This window comes from Python bivittatus, unplaced genomic scaffold (assembly GCF_059951505.1).
Source record: "Python bivittatus isolate LINGU-HERP-01145 unplaced genomic scaffold, Pbiv_v1 ctg000610_np1212, whole genome shotgun sequence".
Classification (NCBI taxonomy): Eukaryota; Metazoa; Chordata; class Lepidosauria; order Squamata; family Pythonidae; genus Python; species Python bivittatus.
The window spans coordinates 5211898-5227801 of NW_028277088.1; the positions used below are offsets into that span (position 1 = coordinate 5211898).

At 39.2% G+C, this 15904-nt stretch overlaps 1 protein-coding gene across 1 annotated transcript in view; it reads right to left on the minus strand.

Annotated features, from left to right (window-relative positions):
* The window catches only part of TTC21A (tetratricopeptide repeat domain 21A), a 38591-nt gene continuing 22687 nt past the window's right edge, over window positions 1-15904 (minus strand). Inside the window, exons 18-29 of the mRNA XM_025170658.1 lie at window positions 14737-14875; window positions 14338-14444; window positions 12014-12202; window positions 11104-11214; window positions 9880-9961; window positions 9513-9663; window positions 7122-7286; window positions 5967-6162; window positions 4044-4268; window positions 2051-2171; window positions 1502-1569; window positions 1-78 (exon numbers count right to left, since the gene is read on the minus strand). Of these exons, the coding sequence (XP_025026426.1) occupies window positions 1-78; window positions 1502-1569; window positions 2051-2171; window positions 4044-4268; window positions 5967-6162; window positions 7122-7286; window positions 9513-9663; window positions 9880-9961; window positions 11104-11214; window positions 12014-12202; window positions 14338-14444; window positions 14737-14875 (1632 nt within the window). The remainder of the gene's footprint in view (window positions 79-1501; window positions 1570-2050; window positions 2172-4043; window positions 4269-5966; window positions 6163-7121; window positions 7287-9512; window positions 9664-9879; window positions 9962-11103; window positions 11215-12013; window positions 12203-14337; window positions 14445-14736; window positions 14876-15904) is intronic.

Below are 15904 nucleotides of genomic sequence, written 5' to 3' on the forward strand. Positions count from 1 at the left end.
TTAAGGTTTAAATGCCATTTGAGCTTTTTCCAAAATTTCTTCTTTTATTTTTGGATAATCTGGGCATGCCTTTAGAACCTTTCAGAAAGAAGAAATTAATTATCTTTTCAATAATAGCAAGCAACAATAAGCATTTACACTTTATATCATACCAAATTATAGGCTGGGTCAATACTACTTCCAGATAGTAAGCATTTAGTGCTATCAATAAAAAGACATTTTATGCTGTTTCACCTTCCCTTCTGAAATAGTTTTTCTATTATATGAACAACAACAAAAGTGGTGGAAAACATTGGAAGACTACTGGATTATCTGTAAAGTTCTATGAATGGGGCAAGGTTGTTGTCCTCTAAATTTCTTTTTTCCCTTGTAGCTACTAGCTACTGCAATATCGCCAGTTCCCCACACTTGCCAAGCAGCTGACTGAAGGGGGTGTGGGAGCTGCAGGACAATATGGAGAGATGGCTCTCCCAGTTTACCAGGCAGCCCCTGCTGATGGGGGGAGGGCGGGTTCTGTGTTCAGCACCAGATGGCAAAAGAAGAGGGGGCTGCTTAGTAAAAACAGGAGAGTGTTTACAGAAAGTTCTCCACTCTACAGAGCAATTGCCGGGCGCTTGTTCTGAGTGCACGTTTCGTATGATTTCAAAAGAGCAGTAAACTTCTTTCAAGGCTAGCCGGATGGACTGCTGATCGTTGGGCTGAGAGATACCTGCCTGGTAAAGCAGCTTTCCCACTCTGCAGATCAGCTGTTCAGTGGGTTTGGAGATTCCAGGTTTTGCCAGATGAGATGACTGACCCCACAGGCTAGCAATCTGCTCAAGCCATTGACAAATAACAAATACAGCGGTTGCTATTGGTAATTGGTTTCCTGCCAGCTGGTGATACCCAAGAAAGGGAAGGCAGAGGGCCTATCCAGTGCTATTGCTTGGCATGCCCCGCACACGCTAGAATCCGGCAGAAAGGCCAACCAGGGGCTATAGAGGCAAGATGGGGATCGGCAGTGGGAACTGCAAATTTTATGCCAGTAGTTTTTTGCTGACTCAAGGACCAGTAGAGAGCGCTTTATCTGAGCCATGGAGAAAAGCTCTGTATGCTCAATACAACTCAGGGAGCACAGCTGCTCTGGGTATGTGGAAGACTGCATTCTGCAAGCAGGTCAGAATTTCAAAAAAATGGCCAAAAACTACTCTGAAAGGGGTTCTGGATTCTGTCAGGCTGCAGTGTTTGAATCCCTGCACTATGACTGCTCTCAGGATGTGTCTAGATTGAAGTGTATCATATTTGGTCCTTTTCTCCATATATTTCCAGGTAAGAGAAAGGACAGAAGTAGTGGGGAAAAGTATGAAGGCGTGACAAATGGAAGTTTTCTTTCTGGATCACCGGTACAATTCCACAAATTGCATGAAATTTGGAAGTGACCTTAGACAGTATGCGGCCATGCAGGACTGACAAGGTCACCACAGACACCTTTAGTAACTAAATTATGCTTTGGAGAACTTACATCGTGGCATACATCAATTGCTTCTACATATTTCTTATCTTTTAGGTAGTTGAAAGCCAGTTTAAATCCTACCGGAAGAGAAAAATGATTGGTTGGCATTCTGCTTAATATAATCTCTTACAATGAAAGTGTAATAAGCACAATAATGTATACTATTGTACTTTTTTTTTTTTTTGCATCTGGGAATGTTATCCTTATTATAAATATATATAAAATGATACATAGGATATATATTTATTTATAGTATGTTACATTTCTACAGCTATAGAATTTGCTATTAGTTCTGTTAATGTTTGTCAACATTCAAACCCATTAACAAAATTTACTGTTTAATTCAATTAAATAATTTTTTACATTTAATTAACAACTTTTACTGTTGTAATGCTGTCTGTTTTCTGGCAATAAGTCCCTCTTGATAGGCTTGACACATATGGGATACCACAACACAGCTAAGCTAGATTTTATACTATAAAAAATATCGTAGAAGTCCTAAATGTCACACGGTTGTACTCAAGCAAATTGAATTGAAAAGATAATTCCCCTACTTACCAACTGCAGGATTTGCTTTGTTACTATACTTCCAAGCTAATTCATAGTTCATTGCAGCATCTTTATATGCATTCTCCTTTTCAGCAATAAATCCCAAGCATTCATAAGCTTTTGCACATGACTAAAGAATAAAATTGAATGTGTAAAAATGAAGGCCTTTGGAAATTATAATTTATAAATGATAATAGTGCTTCTGGGATTTCCATAGGGATCTAGTAATCATGATAAACAACAACCCTCCATTAAAAAACAACAACCAACTTTTGGACCTAATGACATTTTAACAAACAGTGCTATCCTTTGTCCCTCAATCTATTGGTGTTGCTTGAAAATGAGTTTGGATTGTTATGAATTTGAGGGAGGGTCAAGTTGACCCCCCTCCCAATTCCATTCAACTGATTCTTGAGTTTTAAGATTTCTGCTTGCTAAATTAGGAACACGAAATACAATAATGTTCATGCCCTTGTAGCTTTATACATGCCTGCATATTACATTATTCTGACTGCAAATCAATGTGAATGCCCTACAAGTTCCTAAAAACTAATCTTCCTTGCCATGCTCTGAAAACCAGCTCTCCCCCACCCTATTGTTTTAGCAGGGAATGCAATTCACATTTCAGTAAATTTGCACTATATTTAAGGTTGTGGTTTTCTCATTGGGAAGAAAGCTTACTATGCCTTCTACCTCTCAGCTTGGGTATCACTTTATCCTGATCAAGGAAAAGCCTCTGAGAGCACTTTTGCTGGCATGCAAAATTTCAGCGATGCACACGCTTAAGATTTATTAAGAAAACACCCACCTGCAAGGCTGATCTTGTGCCAAGGCTAGATGATGGCCTTTTGGGCTTCTCTAAGCCTAATTAGAGAATGCTTTAGCTAACACTTTTGAAAATCAGTTCTCCCATGTAAGTTCCTAGTATGCTCTCAAAATAATGTTTTGCAAACCAACAAATAAATGCACACAAGACTATATAGACTGTGTGTGTGGGAGAAGCTAGAAATTTGTTTACTCTTTTTTTGTGATGGAAAGGTGGAAGGCTGTTAACACATATAGCCCTGCAAGCTTCAGGACCATTGGCAAATTGAAACAGACAGAATAAGTGCTTGTGAATTGGTATTTTCTATGCTCAGCTGTTGATAGCTTGAATTAAGCAATTATTAGTTGAAGATGCTCTCTGCAACCTCAAACCTGCAACTACTGGACAACACCCTGAAAGTATTTTTGATCTGCAGATGGTGAGGACAAAGTGGACAAATTGTTAGTTGATTTTAAAATGTGTGGGAGTGATCTGTTGCGGCAGAGCTGTGTGTTTCAAAGGACCAACAATGTACATCAGGGACAGTAATGCTCTGGAATATGTTTGCAAATGATGCTGGGATGATTGGATATTGCAAGTGAGTACTGTGTAACATTAGTTCAAATTCTGAAAGAACTGGAAAGAGAAACAAAGAACTAACTCTGCAGGGAATTCTATAATAAGGATTTTGCTATAAATCTGATTGGCAATCTATGATACAAATCATTAATGACGTTTCATTTGATTAAGTAAATATTTGATCACAGACCCACTTCGTGTATCTTCTTCCAAAGAAATGGATTCCTGGGCAAGTACTGGTACAACATTTAATTTTGTCAACCCCCTCGTGTGGTATGGCACAGCATTAATGACAGTAAATACTTCTGAAACTTCTCATTGTTCAGAAGTGAAGCATATAACAACAGTGTTGGGGGAGAGGCAGGTCCAGGATCACCAGGGAGACAAGGAGTAGCCAGAGGGGACTCTCCCTGGAGTTTTACTATATTCTTAATGACTTGTGAAATCTCAGGAAAAAAGATCCATTTTGAATCAAGAAAAGAAAGCTTTCAGAATCAGGTATTCATTATATGTCTGATAATAAAGTTAGGCCCACGTCAAATATTAGCAGGATGCCTGTTTAAAACCCAGTCCTGTGAAAATTTCTTCTGCCATTGCAATGGATTCGCTTCTTCTTACCTTATTGTATCGTAAGCAGCGCTTCACTTGCTCGGTTGCAAGATCGTACTTCCCAGTTGTGCAGTAGATGTCAGACAACAGCAGCCAGGCCTTTTCTAAGTCATCGGCGTCTGGCAGAGACCAGTTCACTTTGATCAAGCGCTTTAGCTGGGTCCTGGCTTTGGCTGTATGCTTAAGTATCATGTATGCTTGAGCCATTGCCAGAATGGCAGGAACATTGTCCCTCTATTTCAAAAATTGTGGAGAAGTTTGCTTTTAATAGTGATTTCATATTCTTAAAAGATTGACAACTTTATCCAAATGACAACTAGATAGCAGCAGGGGTTAGCCTTTTCTGTATCTCTTTGCTGCCATTTTGGTCAATCTGGAGTTTTGAAGCCCAGATCTGGTAGCATTAGCTTTGAGCCAATAATTTAGGTCTTTCCTTCAGTTGTGTAAGGTTATATGGAATACTATGTGTAGTAGTACTCCGTCCGGTAGGCGTACTCTCCTCATTTAGAATGGCTATGCATAGCTTCCAGGGGAGCATTGGACTAGAGGGCTGGATGGATCTGCTCAACTTTGCTGATGATTTGGTCATTCAAAATGTCCACTGACCCTTATCTGCTTTCTTTGTAAAGAAAAGAGTATTTTGTATCTACTAATTCAGAATGTGATTCTCGGGTGCTGAATTACAACCCTAAATACCCCAACTGTGCATGGCTCAACTGCATGGCCTACAGTGAAGGATTCTGCAAATTACAGTTTATCAACACCTGAGCCATATGTTTTCTGTTAATTTTAACCCCTGCGAAGAGAACAGATTTGGTAAGAGAGATTTAGATAGGAGAAAGCACAAAGCAAAATGGGGTAAACTTTTCCTCAAGCTATTCCCTGTTGCTTTGCAAAGAAAAAAACCCCAAAACTCCACATTAAGATACAGTGGTACCTCTAGTTACGAACTTAATCCGTTCCGTGACTCTGGTTGCAACTCGAGTTGGTCGCAACTCGAGGTAAATTTTCCCATAAGGTTCAAGGTAAATACGGCTAATCCGCCCTCCGAATTTGGTCGCACCATGAGGCAAATTTCCCCATAAGGTTCAATGTAAATACATACGGTTAAACAGTTCTGAAACATATGCATTTTATTTTTAAACCACAAAAACATGAAAATAGTCGAGATGGTCGACTTTGCCATCTTGTACTCCAAGGCCAGATCAGTCACACGAATACCACAATCATGCTTTTCTATAATGTCCTTCTTAAGTTCGATCATCACTTTTTTCTTCAAAGCCTTATTCTTGCCAAGCCTGCTCTGCATTTTCTTTGGAGCCATGCTGACAAGCACACCAAACACCTTCCAAACGCCACAAAACACACCACAAGCCTCACCGAACATCTCCTTGCTACCGTGATCTCGCCCACAGGAAGCCGTGACCGCGTGGCAGCAGGGAAAATGGCCGCGGATCTGGTTCATAACTCGAGGCAGAGTTTGCAAGTCGAGGTAAATTTTTGGGGCCGGAGCTGGTTGTATCTCGAAAAATTCGTAAGGAGGGGCGTTCGTAACTCGAGGTACCGCTGTATAAGGTCATATTATCTGCAGCTTGATCCTATGTAGGAGGGTTATTTTATAGATACTGTAGCCTCTCCCCTCCTCCTTAAACCAATCGTTTTTCATTATCCCCTTTCCATCTCTAGCTATGTCCATTTTTAAAGAAGCATATATGAAATGAAATAAAGACAACTACTCTGATTTCAGTATAGACTGAGGTAGCATAAATCATTTAACAAACTGACCACTATTTCAACTTCTATTGATAGTATTCTAAAAAAAAAAAAGCTAAATCTTTTAAGGAAAGTTAGCTTCCAGTGGCATTCCTATGCCTTTACAAACTTTTTGCTGATATGCTTCATTTTGAATTTCAAATAATTTTTCTTTTTTACCTCATTTTGGCCCATTTCTGTAAACACTTTCAGAGCCTTCTCCACATTGTGTTTTTCTCTTGTGGCCATCAAACAGTAGCTTTGCAACATTTCCACTTGATTCTGGCCCTCCTGTGAGTGAGGATAAAACTCCTTAAGTAGCTTCTCAGCTGTACGTATCCCATGCTGTTCAGATTCTCTTTTCTCCTTCAAGTTACTGTTGAAAAGAAAGTATTTGATGTTTCCTAAGCTATCAAGTACTGGGCAACATTAAAGAAAAAGTTACTAGTTGCCTTTTAAATTTAGTAACGTAACCACAAACCTTTGATTTAACTGACTAATGGAGGGAAGAGGTATCTGTTACAGTGGAATGTCTGTTAAAGGTGAATGGGATTTTACACATTTGTAAAACAAGTGGGATTTTATGCATGGATTAAGCGTTATGCATGCATAAAATGGCAAATGGATTTTGTCTACTTCAACAGAGGTCTGATAAATCAAGGGTTCACTGTAGAGAAGTGCAGTAATCTGATGTGGTCAAAGATGCTTCTGATCCAGCATTGCTATACCTGTTGTTGCCTCCTTAGTGCCTCCTGAACATAAATGTGCATCTTTCTAAGCCTGCGTGGCTACTGTGCAAGGCCAGGAATACACACAGTTCATTCAAGGAGCTGCTGATGGGTACAGCAAGGCTGCCCATGTCAGATGTGAAGCAACTTTGCCTGCTATCGAACTGAATTCTGCACTACCATATTGCTGGGTACACTTCCTTTGCTTCCCTGAGGTTATAGGGCAAATTTTACTTACTTACTTATGGGTTTATTTGTTTGTTAATTAAATTTGCACCCCACTGCAATCAGATGACCCTCAAGGTATACAATATAACAACAATGATTATGATTAAAGTGTTGGAAAAAACTGCAGCCTGATAGGAAAAATTAATTATGTAACCCTATAAACCTTGTGTGGTACTTGGGGACCAAAGGCAATTATGGAATAAAAAAAACACTGTATTATAAAACAAAGTGTTTTTTCTTTCTCTAGGTTTCATGAATGGCATAATCCTGTTTTCCAGGCACAGTGGAAGAATAAGAGAAAACAACTTCAAAATGATAGATTTTTTAAATATATGTAAGAGCACGAGCTTCATATTTTATTAAGGAGCTTTTCCTTTACCTGACATCTGTAGTATTTTGATTCTCAAAAGTCTCCCCACCTATTATCTCGTTGTCAGGATTTAGACATATCAGGATCATATAGCTAAGGGCTTTCTGGCCCCAGTCACTATCCTTACGAGCTTTGTTGAAGAACTTCAAAGCCTGATTAGGTTGCCCCATATGCCTGTTTGTGAAGAGAAAGTTTTTAAAAAGTAGATGCAGTATGACAGCTTTGAAATGCTAATAAAAATATATGCTAATAAATATAATAAAAATATACCCAGACATTTGGTTTCATACTATCATAGACTTGATTCAAAACAGAGTGAAGGGAACTTAAGCACAGAGAATAATTAGGCTTAGATTCACTTCATTCTATTGGATGGTGACTGAGGGATAATCCTAGAAGAGTCAGAGATTTCTATAACTGTAGAAGAGAAATATAGATAATATTCTCTAGGCAAAAAGAAATTATACATTTAAAATATATTTAAAATTTAAAAGGATCAAATTGTGAAAACATTCTTACTACAACAGGTATGGGAGCAAAGAATCTCATTCACTTTAAAACTGAAGAAACAATAGAATTCTTCCCCACTTCCCCCTAATCTGATGTAAATGTGCCATGTTCTCATGAGCCTTTTATCTCATCCCCAGCCCAATTTGAAGTCACTGCTAGTTATTCTAGTTTTAAGGTAGTGTTTTCTTTCTTTTCCCCAAACCATTTTTGTCATAGTTACTGGCATGGTCAGGAACTGGGGTCTGCCCAGCAATGATCAGCCCCTTTAAGCTGCTGTGGCCCTGCCCCTTCCTCTCCAGTTACAAAGCCCTGCCCTCCATGGAAGTTTGGTCTTGGGCTGCAGGAGAGATCAAACACCAGGAGAGAGATATCTGCTCACATCATAACTTGTTGCTGCTTTTCATGGCACTTGTCTGGCCTTATTCAAATTCCTTTTAAATAAGGCTTTAGTGCTTTTTTTTGAAGGTATAGAAGGTTGATTTAAACCAGAAAGAGAGTCAGATTCTGCCAGTTATGCGGGGCTACTTCTGCATCACTGAGTGGATTACAGGTTTTCCATTGCTTCTGCCAACAAGTGGTTTTGTGTGGCCATTATTTTCATTGTTTTTATTTTTATTCTTTCTGAGGGTTCATGAAAAAGCATTTATAACTATCATCACAACCAGGACCAGTCTCATGCAGCTGCAGTTTTTATAGCTGTTTTGTAATACACAACCATTATCTATGTCTGCCTTTGAGAGGGGGGTTGCCATAATTTTATTATTTACTCATAGATTTACATTCTATCTTTCATTTATGAGCTCCAGTGGTATACTCCTATTTTTTCCCACAAAAAGCAACCCTCAGAGGTAGGCTGAGCGGTGAGTGAGTGACTGGCCCAAGGTCACACAGTGACTTTCTGTGGCTGAGGACGAACTAGAACCTGGGCCTCCCCACTCCTACTCCAACTCTCTAACCACTACACCACACTAACTCTCACTGGTTTCACTCCATTCCAGTTCTGGCAGTACTAAGTGCCACAGTGATGTCTGTTATTACACTTGGGACAATCACAATTTTGTGTTCTCCACAGCCATCCACCAGCTATTTCCAGGTGCTGCCAGCCACAAGGTCAGAATTGAACTCTTTGGTAACTCACTGCCAATCGCTGCAGCTTGTTCATTATCGATTGTTCCCTCACACTTGCCCTTGCATTTGTGACCTACCAGTTAAGCTGATTTTGAACATGGGCATAGCGCTCTTTGGAAAGAATGCTAAACCTGCGTTCAAGAAAAGCCCTGCGGCCAGGTCACAGGCATGAAGAAGGCATTATGCTAAGCAAGAGGATCAGAAGTCGCCCCCCCTCCCGGCACAAGTTAGGCCGGCCTAGTTTTCTGGTGGCTCGAGGGCTGGTAGAGAGTACTTTAAGTCAGCCACCTAGATGAGTCCACAAGTTATTAGAGATATTGCAACGAACCTCTTTCACCGTTTTACCCATAGTCATGGCACAGGGTCTAACAGCCACACTTGACAGGGTACAGGAATTCATTTTAAGTTCTTTAACCTGTTAAAGAAGTTGTAACAATTGCTAGGGGAACATATCAAATTGGGATCATAGTCCTAAACCTTTCTCTCTATACTATTTTCGTTATGAAATTGGGTGGAGGCGGGAGGGTTTATAGGCATCCATATGACATGTGTAAGCGTTTCCTTTTAGGCAAACAGCAGCTTGGGAGAAGTGGAAGGACACTAATCCCCTTCTCCTGTTGGGTTAGAATGAAATCCCACTCCATCATCCCATGATGATTTTTTTCTCACCCACAAGGGATGTTATAATCTTGGGTCATCAGCGCCATATTTTGCTGTGCCCTTAGCCTGTGCTCTTCATAAATACCATTCTCCACAACTTACCAACAATAAAGTCCCATGCAATAATTATAGCCAGGTTCCAAAGGTGTTCGGGTTGATTTTTTCTTGGCTAGTTCAAAAAAGGGTGTAGCTTCATCAAGCTTACCGCTTCTTCTCAGCAAATCAATCAAGCTCTCCATCACTGAAAAGTTATCTAGAATCACAAGTTTCTATTTCCAGTGAAAATATATTTTCAACACTTTTCACAGATAAATTCTTGGTATCATAGATAGGTTATGAAGGAAAAGCAAAAACTGATTAATTAATTTGATAATATTTTAATGTGTTTTGTAAGCTATTTTAGAAACCCCATTTAAGGTCTTTAACCATTTCTTTAACACATACATGCTATTAAAATACAAACACATACCAGGGGTTTTCTCCAAAACATTCTGGTAAAGACTTATGGCTTGCTCATATTTCTCTTTTCTAAACATAAGGTTTGCCAACATCTAACAAAAGAAGAAATATTTCAGCAGAAAGTAAAACTACGGCATTCTTTTTATTCTTTCTTTTATAAAACCTCACACAGATCAAAGATAAGTGAAAATGAATCCATCAGTGGAGAGCCGAAGCATAATGAATCTTCATCAACTAGAGTAGAACTATAAAACCTTAACAAGTTGAAAAGATAATTTCCAGAGACACACTAAAGCTGTGGGAACCTCGCTTCCTTTTGTGATTGTGTATGTCTTGGATAGATACAGATGCAAATACATACACACATGTACATATAGTTTATTAGATTTATATTGTGCCTTTCCTCTAGGAGCTCAAAGCATCATACACTGTACCCCTTCCTTCTACTTCTTTCACAACAACCCTGTGAGGTAGGTTTGGCAGAGAGAGATTGAATATACATAACAGGGACTTGATTTTAGAACAGTGAAATCCACAAAAATAGCTTCAAATGGGGTACATTTTCTACCTAAGCTGAACTTCCAGATAGATAGGTAGATGTAAAAGAAAATTGATATGGGAGAGCTTACACAGACAACTGTTCCATTGTGAATATGTGTGAATAACTTTCTCTCTGCTTGCTGGCTTGTATGTATTAATTATATTCTCCCGGTTCTATCCTATTCCAGCTTCTGATCTGTAAGCAGATTTCTGGAACTCGTCTGCTGCCCCAGTTTCTGGCAGCCTGGCAACCCACTCGTAAGCCTCCTCTGACTCTTTAGGGAATGTTCATATGGAGTAATAAATGTCAACACAAAATCAAATATCCTTGAGGCTCTTATAGGGCTTAGAGTAAAAAGCTTTTTTCAAAATGAACAAAATAATGTAAAAGGGATAACTGCTAGTTTGAGATAGTCAGGACTAAATCTGTGTGTATTCTGTGTCATCACACTGTGAAGATGTTGTTCTGGGCTGAGGCAAATGCTCCCTCTATCACTTCTCTTCATGTGAGCAACAGAGGTGCATCACAAAGCCCAAACGGCTGAATTTTAATTTGGGAGCTTTTCAAACCTTCTTTTCTCTGAATAGTCACCCAGTGAAGAACTGTGGTGGGCCATAAAGATAAAGAAAACCAGAAGAAGACTTCATTTTACAGCTGAGTATAAGTTTACTGGAAAGCAAAGGAACTGCATACCATTGTTCCAATTTCATTGTTCTCATTGTCTTGAAGCAAGAGAGTACAGTAATGCTCACATTGGTCTGTGTCTCCTAGTATCAAATATAGTTGAGCTAATTCTAATATTATCTGAAAATAAAATAAAAATAACATTTATTCAGCAACAGATTGATATAGAAAAGGCACTGATGATTATATCAGATAGCTCTAATCCTCTCTCTGCAGGACTACAGATACCATAGCTAACTATGCCTCTAGGTTTAGGTACTTTTCAGCCCCCTCCTGGACACCCACATTTTGGTGCAGAACTGAGAAAGATATTCAACTGTAAAAGTTCATGTCTAGATTCTGTCTGAGGCAGGCCAGCAGTATGACCTGTGTCACTGTAATTACATTTCGCCTTCTTCTGGCAATTTATATTTGCAACAGACTTTTGTTACCCACCAATTTCAATCTGTTTCGACATTGTTAATATAGAATATACACTCATTTATGTAGTTTGCCTTTTTTGTAATAGTAGTACTATAGTCAGTTTGCTACTTGTTTCAAATTGGCAAAATAATATTTTTTCCTCCCAGTCTCACAACAGGTAAAGCAAAATGAATTTATGATAAATGATCTGGAATATATACTGCTGCTTAAGAATGTAACAACTCCAACAGAAGAGGATATATGTAGCTCAGGGTTGAACTGTGGGCTTTCTGAGTCCATGGGGCTCTCTGAGCTTGGCTGCCTGCTTGCAGACGTTTCATTACCCGACTAGGTAACATCATCAGTGCCAGGCAACAACCAAGCTCAGAGAGCACCAAGGACTCCACAATGTAAAAACTCTTTTACTAAACCTGGCCCAGCATTCTTTGCAAGAATTCCAACAACCAGACAGTTTAAGTGGTTTGCCTTTCAAATGGAGATTTAAGATCATGCTTACTTTATTATCAGTTGGTACGCAGGACAGGGCCTCTGAGTAGTACTTCACAGCCTTTTCATATTCCTTTTCTGCTTGATAGAACTTAGCAAACTGAACACAGATTGTAAGTAGCATTTGTTTTTGAGGAGGGATCAACTCGGGCTGCTCTACACGAACTCTTTTTAATATCCTTTGTTGGGCATCATAAGCCTTCAACATGACAAATGTATAAAATTAGGGCAATGGAGATTATATGCAAGCTAGCGCCTGAAGAAAAACTAAACCTGAGACAATTACTTATTAGCGGCATTAATTAGATTTATCTTCCCATTTTTCTTTGAGGATCTCAAAGCAGCATGCTGGTTTCTCTCCCTACCATTTTATCCTCATAGTAATACTACGAGGAAGGTTAGGCTGAGAATTAGTGATTGTTTTAATGTCTCCTATTATGGTTTGGTTACTGAACTGAAATTAGGGGACCAAACTGAGTGCCTTTGGGCCAGTCATTTCAACATAAATCTACTTCAAAAAACAGGTGGCAGCTGTGCTTGGCAGGGCTTTTGCACAGCTTTGTGTTGTACGCCAGTTGTGCTCTTTGCTGGACCAGGAGGCTTTTCTCTCAGTCACTCAGGCCTTAGTCACCTCCTGAGTGGACTACTGCGATGCACTTTAAGCTGCCCTTGAAGAAGTTGCAGCTGGTGCAAATGCAGCAATGTGGGCAGTTATGAGTGTCTCTCAGTGTGTGCACATTACACCTCTGCTCTGCAAGCTGTATTCGCTGCCAGTGTGCTTTTGGGTGCAATTCAAGATGGTGGCAGTCACCTATACAGTCCTTCATGGCATAGGACTGGGTTATTTGTGGCAACGCCTCTCCCCAATTGTTTCTACCTGTCCCATTAGATGTGGCAGAAAAAAGCATGTTACGTTAAACTGTGCTATCTAGTGGGGCCCAGGAAGAAAGCCTTTTCTGTCATTAAGCCCTTCCCTATGGGACATCATCCTGCCAGAGATCAGATTGGCCCTGATCCTGGTAGCCTTTTGCAAGGCCCTGAAGACATGGCTGTGTCCCTGGACTTGGGGTTCAGACTGTCAGTTAGAGCCTGGATGGTTATGTTAATTCTTGTTTGACTGGATTTTTTTACCTTGGCTGCAGGTTAGGTATGTTATTTTTATTGTTGGTTCTGTTTGTAACTGTTAGCCATCCAGGGCCACCATGGTGAGATGGGTGGCCATATCTGTAGCCCCCGCTCTTTGGAATATTCTGCCTCCAGAAGTGAGATTGGCCCCCTCACTCCTGGCCTTCCAGAGGGCTTTGAAGACCTGGTTCTGCCACTTGGCCTGGGGTGGGGAGGGAAGTCACCAAGTGTGGGGATGGCTAGCCCCATAGAGACCTGCTGTCTTCTCCCTCAGATCCATCATCTTCTTCAACTTTCTCCTTCTTTTTTAGTAATGTTTTGTTTAAATTTTTAGGTTTTATGTATTTATATATATTTATGGTTTTAATGTTTTGTGTGAGCCGCCCAGAGTCCCCCATTGGGGGGAGATGGGCGGGGAGAAATTTAATCACTCACTCAATCAATCAATAAAAATGGAATAAAATAAATAAATAAACATCACACATGATTGTTGTGGGGAGATAAAATCGCAGGTCAAAGTACAATGTACACTGCCTTGATTTCCTAGGATATAAACCTAATGAGTAAAACTAAAAAAGTAAGAAAGAAGGTTCAACAAAGATGTTAGTTTTTTTTTCTATTTATACATTTTGAACAAACCATTTCTCATTATGTTTTTTAATCTTGCATGTATTTTGGGTTTGCTTTAAGTGTCAGACTTCTCTCCTTGTAGTCTAGACCAGAAACGGTTAATTCAAGGATCAAGAACCTAAATGCTCTGATCAGTAACATTTATTACAAGGAAGGTTAATGTTACAATACAAGAATTTCAACAACTCCCCTACTTTCAAAGGAGACACCAATATATAGGCAATTTATGGTGGCAAAACCATTTTGTTTCCTCCCAGTTTCAGTGCTGAGGGCTATTTTGTGAAGGCACGGCAGTTTACATCTGTTTCCTGTTTTGATAACTGTCAACCCTTTTGTTGGTTAAGAACAAATTAAGAATGATGAATACTGAACTAGTTGCTCTCAACAGGTTACCTTCTGTGTCTGAAAGAGTAGACTATAAATGTCATAAGCTTATTGTGATATAAAAGTTAGGATGCTACTTGATTCAAATTGTGGCAGTTATTTGAAAAACACAAAGTATGTATTTTGTCTTGTATGTTGGTAGCCACTTTGAAATCATCCTTCTGATTTGAGATTTATATAACGTTGATATTTTACCTTGTTCAGGGTTTCCAGAATAACTTCTCCTTTTTTGGTTGTCTCATAAATTTTTGCTAATAACATCAGATTTTTCACATCTTTCATCATTGAAGGCAGATCATCAACTGGAAGTTTAAACAGAAATAATTGTTGACTTGTATATATTGTCTGAACAACTGGAAAAACATAGACTTCTGCCATGCAAAGTTTTAATTATAGACAAGGCAGGGATAATGCAATAGTAGGACATATGACCATAAAAAACTGGCCAGCCAGAATTCCTCAACGGAGAAATGACTTAAAGCCCTCCATGTATCACATACAAATGTTGTGGAATGTAGATGACAGAGCATGTTTCTGCCTTATGTCAAGGTAAAAACTCCAGCTGAAGATTCCAAGAAAAGAAAAAAATATTACCTGAATCATGATCTAGTGCTTGGTTCAGAACTTTCTCAGCTTTGCAAAATTTTTTGAGTTTTAATAGGAGATCAGCAAGATCATGACACAGGAAGTCCTGTTCACTCATCTTGAGAGCAACTTCGTAATAATTGATAGCCTGAAACAATTTGAGATATGTCAATAATAGAGCCTCAGCTATTGGCTATGAATGAAAAACAGGCATCTGTGAGATTGGCAAGTCTCAGAAAGCAGGGAAAAAATCCAAATGAATAAACAATGTTACACAATCAATTATTCCTATGCCAAAAATTGATAAAAACCCATATTCACCCCTCCCCCGCAAGACCGGCTAAAATAATCAGGTTTTGATTGCCTTCCTAAATCTCAGTAATGTTGGCCAAGTCAAATCTCCAACATTATTTGGATTAGGCAGGCAGTCCTAATAATGAGCTGTAGCCCTTTCACTTTAATGAGCTAGAGAAGGAAGGGAAACCAAACAGCAAGGCTGTGGGGGTTTTCAGTACAAAGGTGTCAGCATAATTTGCTCTGGAAAATGAATGGCCTTGAAAGGCCATTGACTTGGAAGCAAAGCTTTTGTGTTTCTATTTGTGAAAGGATAGTAGATGTACAAGAGAAATAATAAAGCAGAAGCTGGATACTTCATTTTTCTTTAAGGTTCCTTTCTGCCTCGTGCTAGTATTTTAAATGACAATGCGTCTTTGTTTGCATTTCTAATTATGAGTGAAAAGACTGTGTTTCAGCTAAGTGAAGGTTTTGGATTAAAAGTGAACGTTATCTACTGAGTTTATATATCTGCTAAGTGCAGTAGAATTTCCTTGACAAATACACACAGGATTATGTGAGTTTTATTCTGGAGTTTTTAATTAGAGTGTTCACTGTTTTGTGAACATTCTAATTAATATAATAATAGAAGCAGGGGGGTTGCCTATGCATAGGCATTTTTCTTGGATACAGGGCTATTATGAAGACTCCTGCACTTCAGAATTTACCACGACACCAGTGAGTCCTGTAAAATTGAGAAGGTTGTTTTTTAATTTCCTGGCTACACAGCTTTTTGAATCAAATTCCATTTTTAGTCCAGTAGCTCAGGAACTAAGCAAACTAATCCCAGATCCTGATTTTGACTATGCAGTCAAGTACAAATTCAGTTCATTAGGCAGATCAA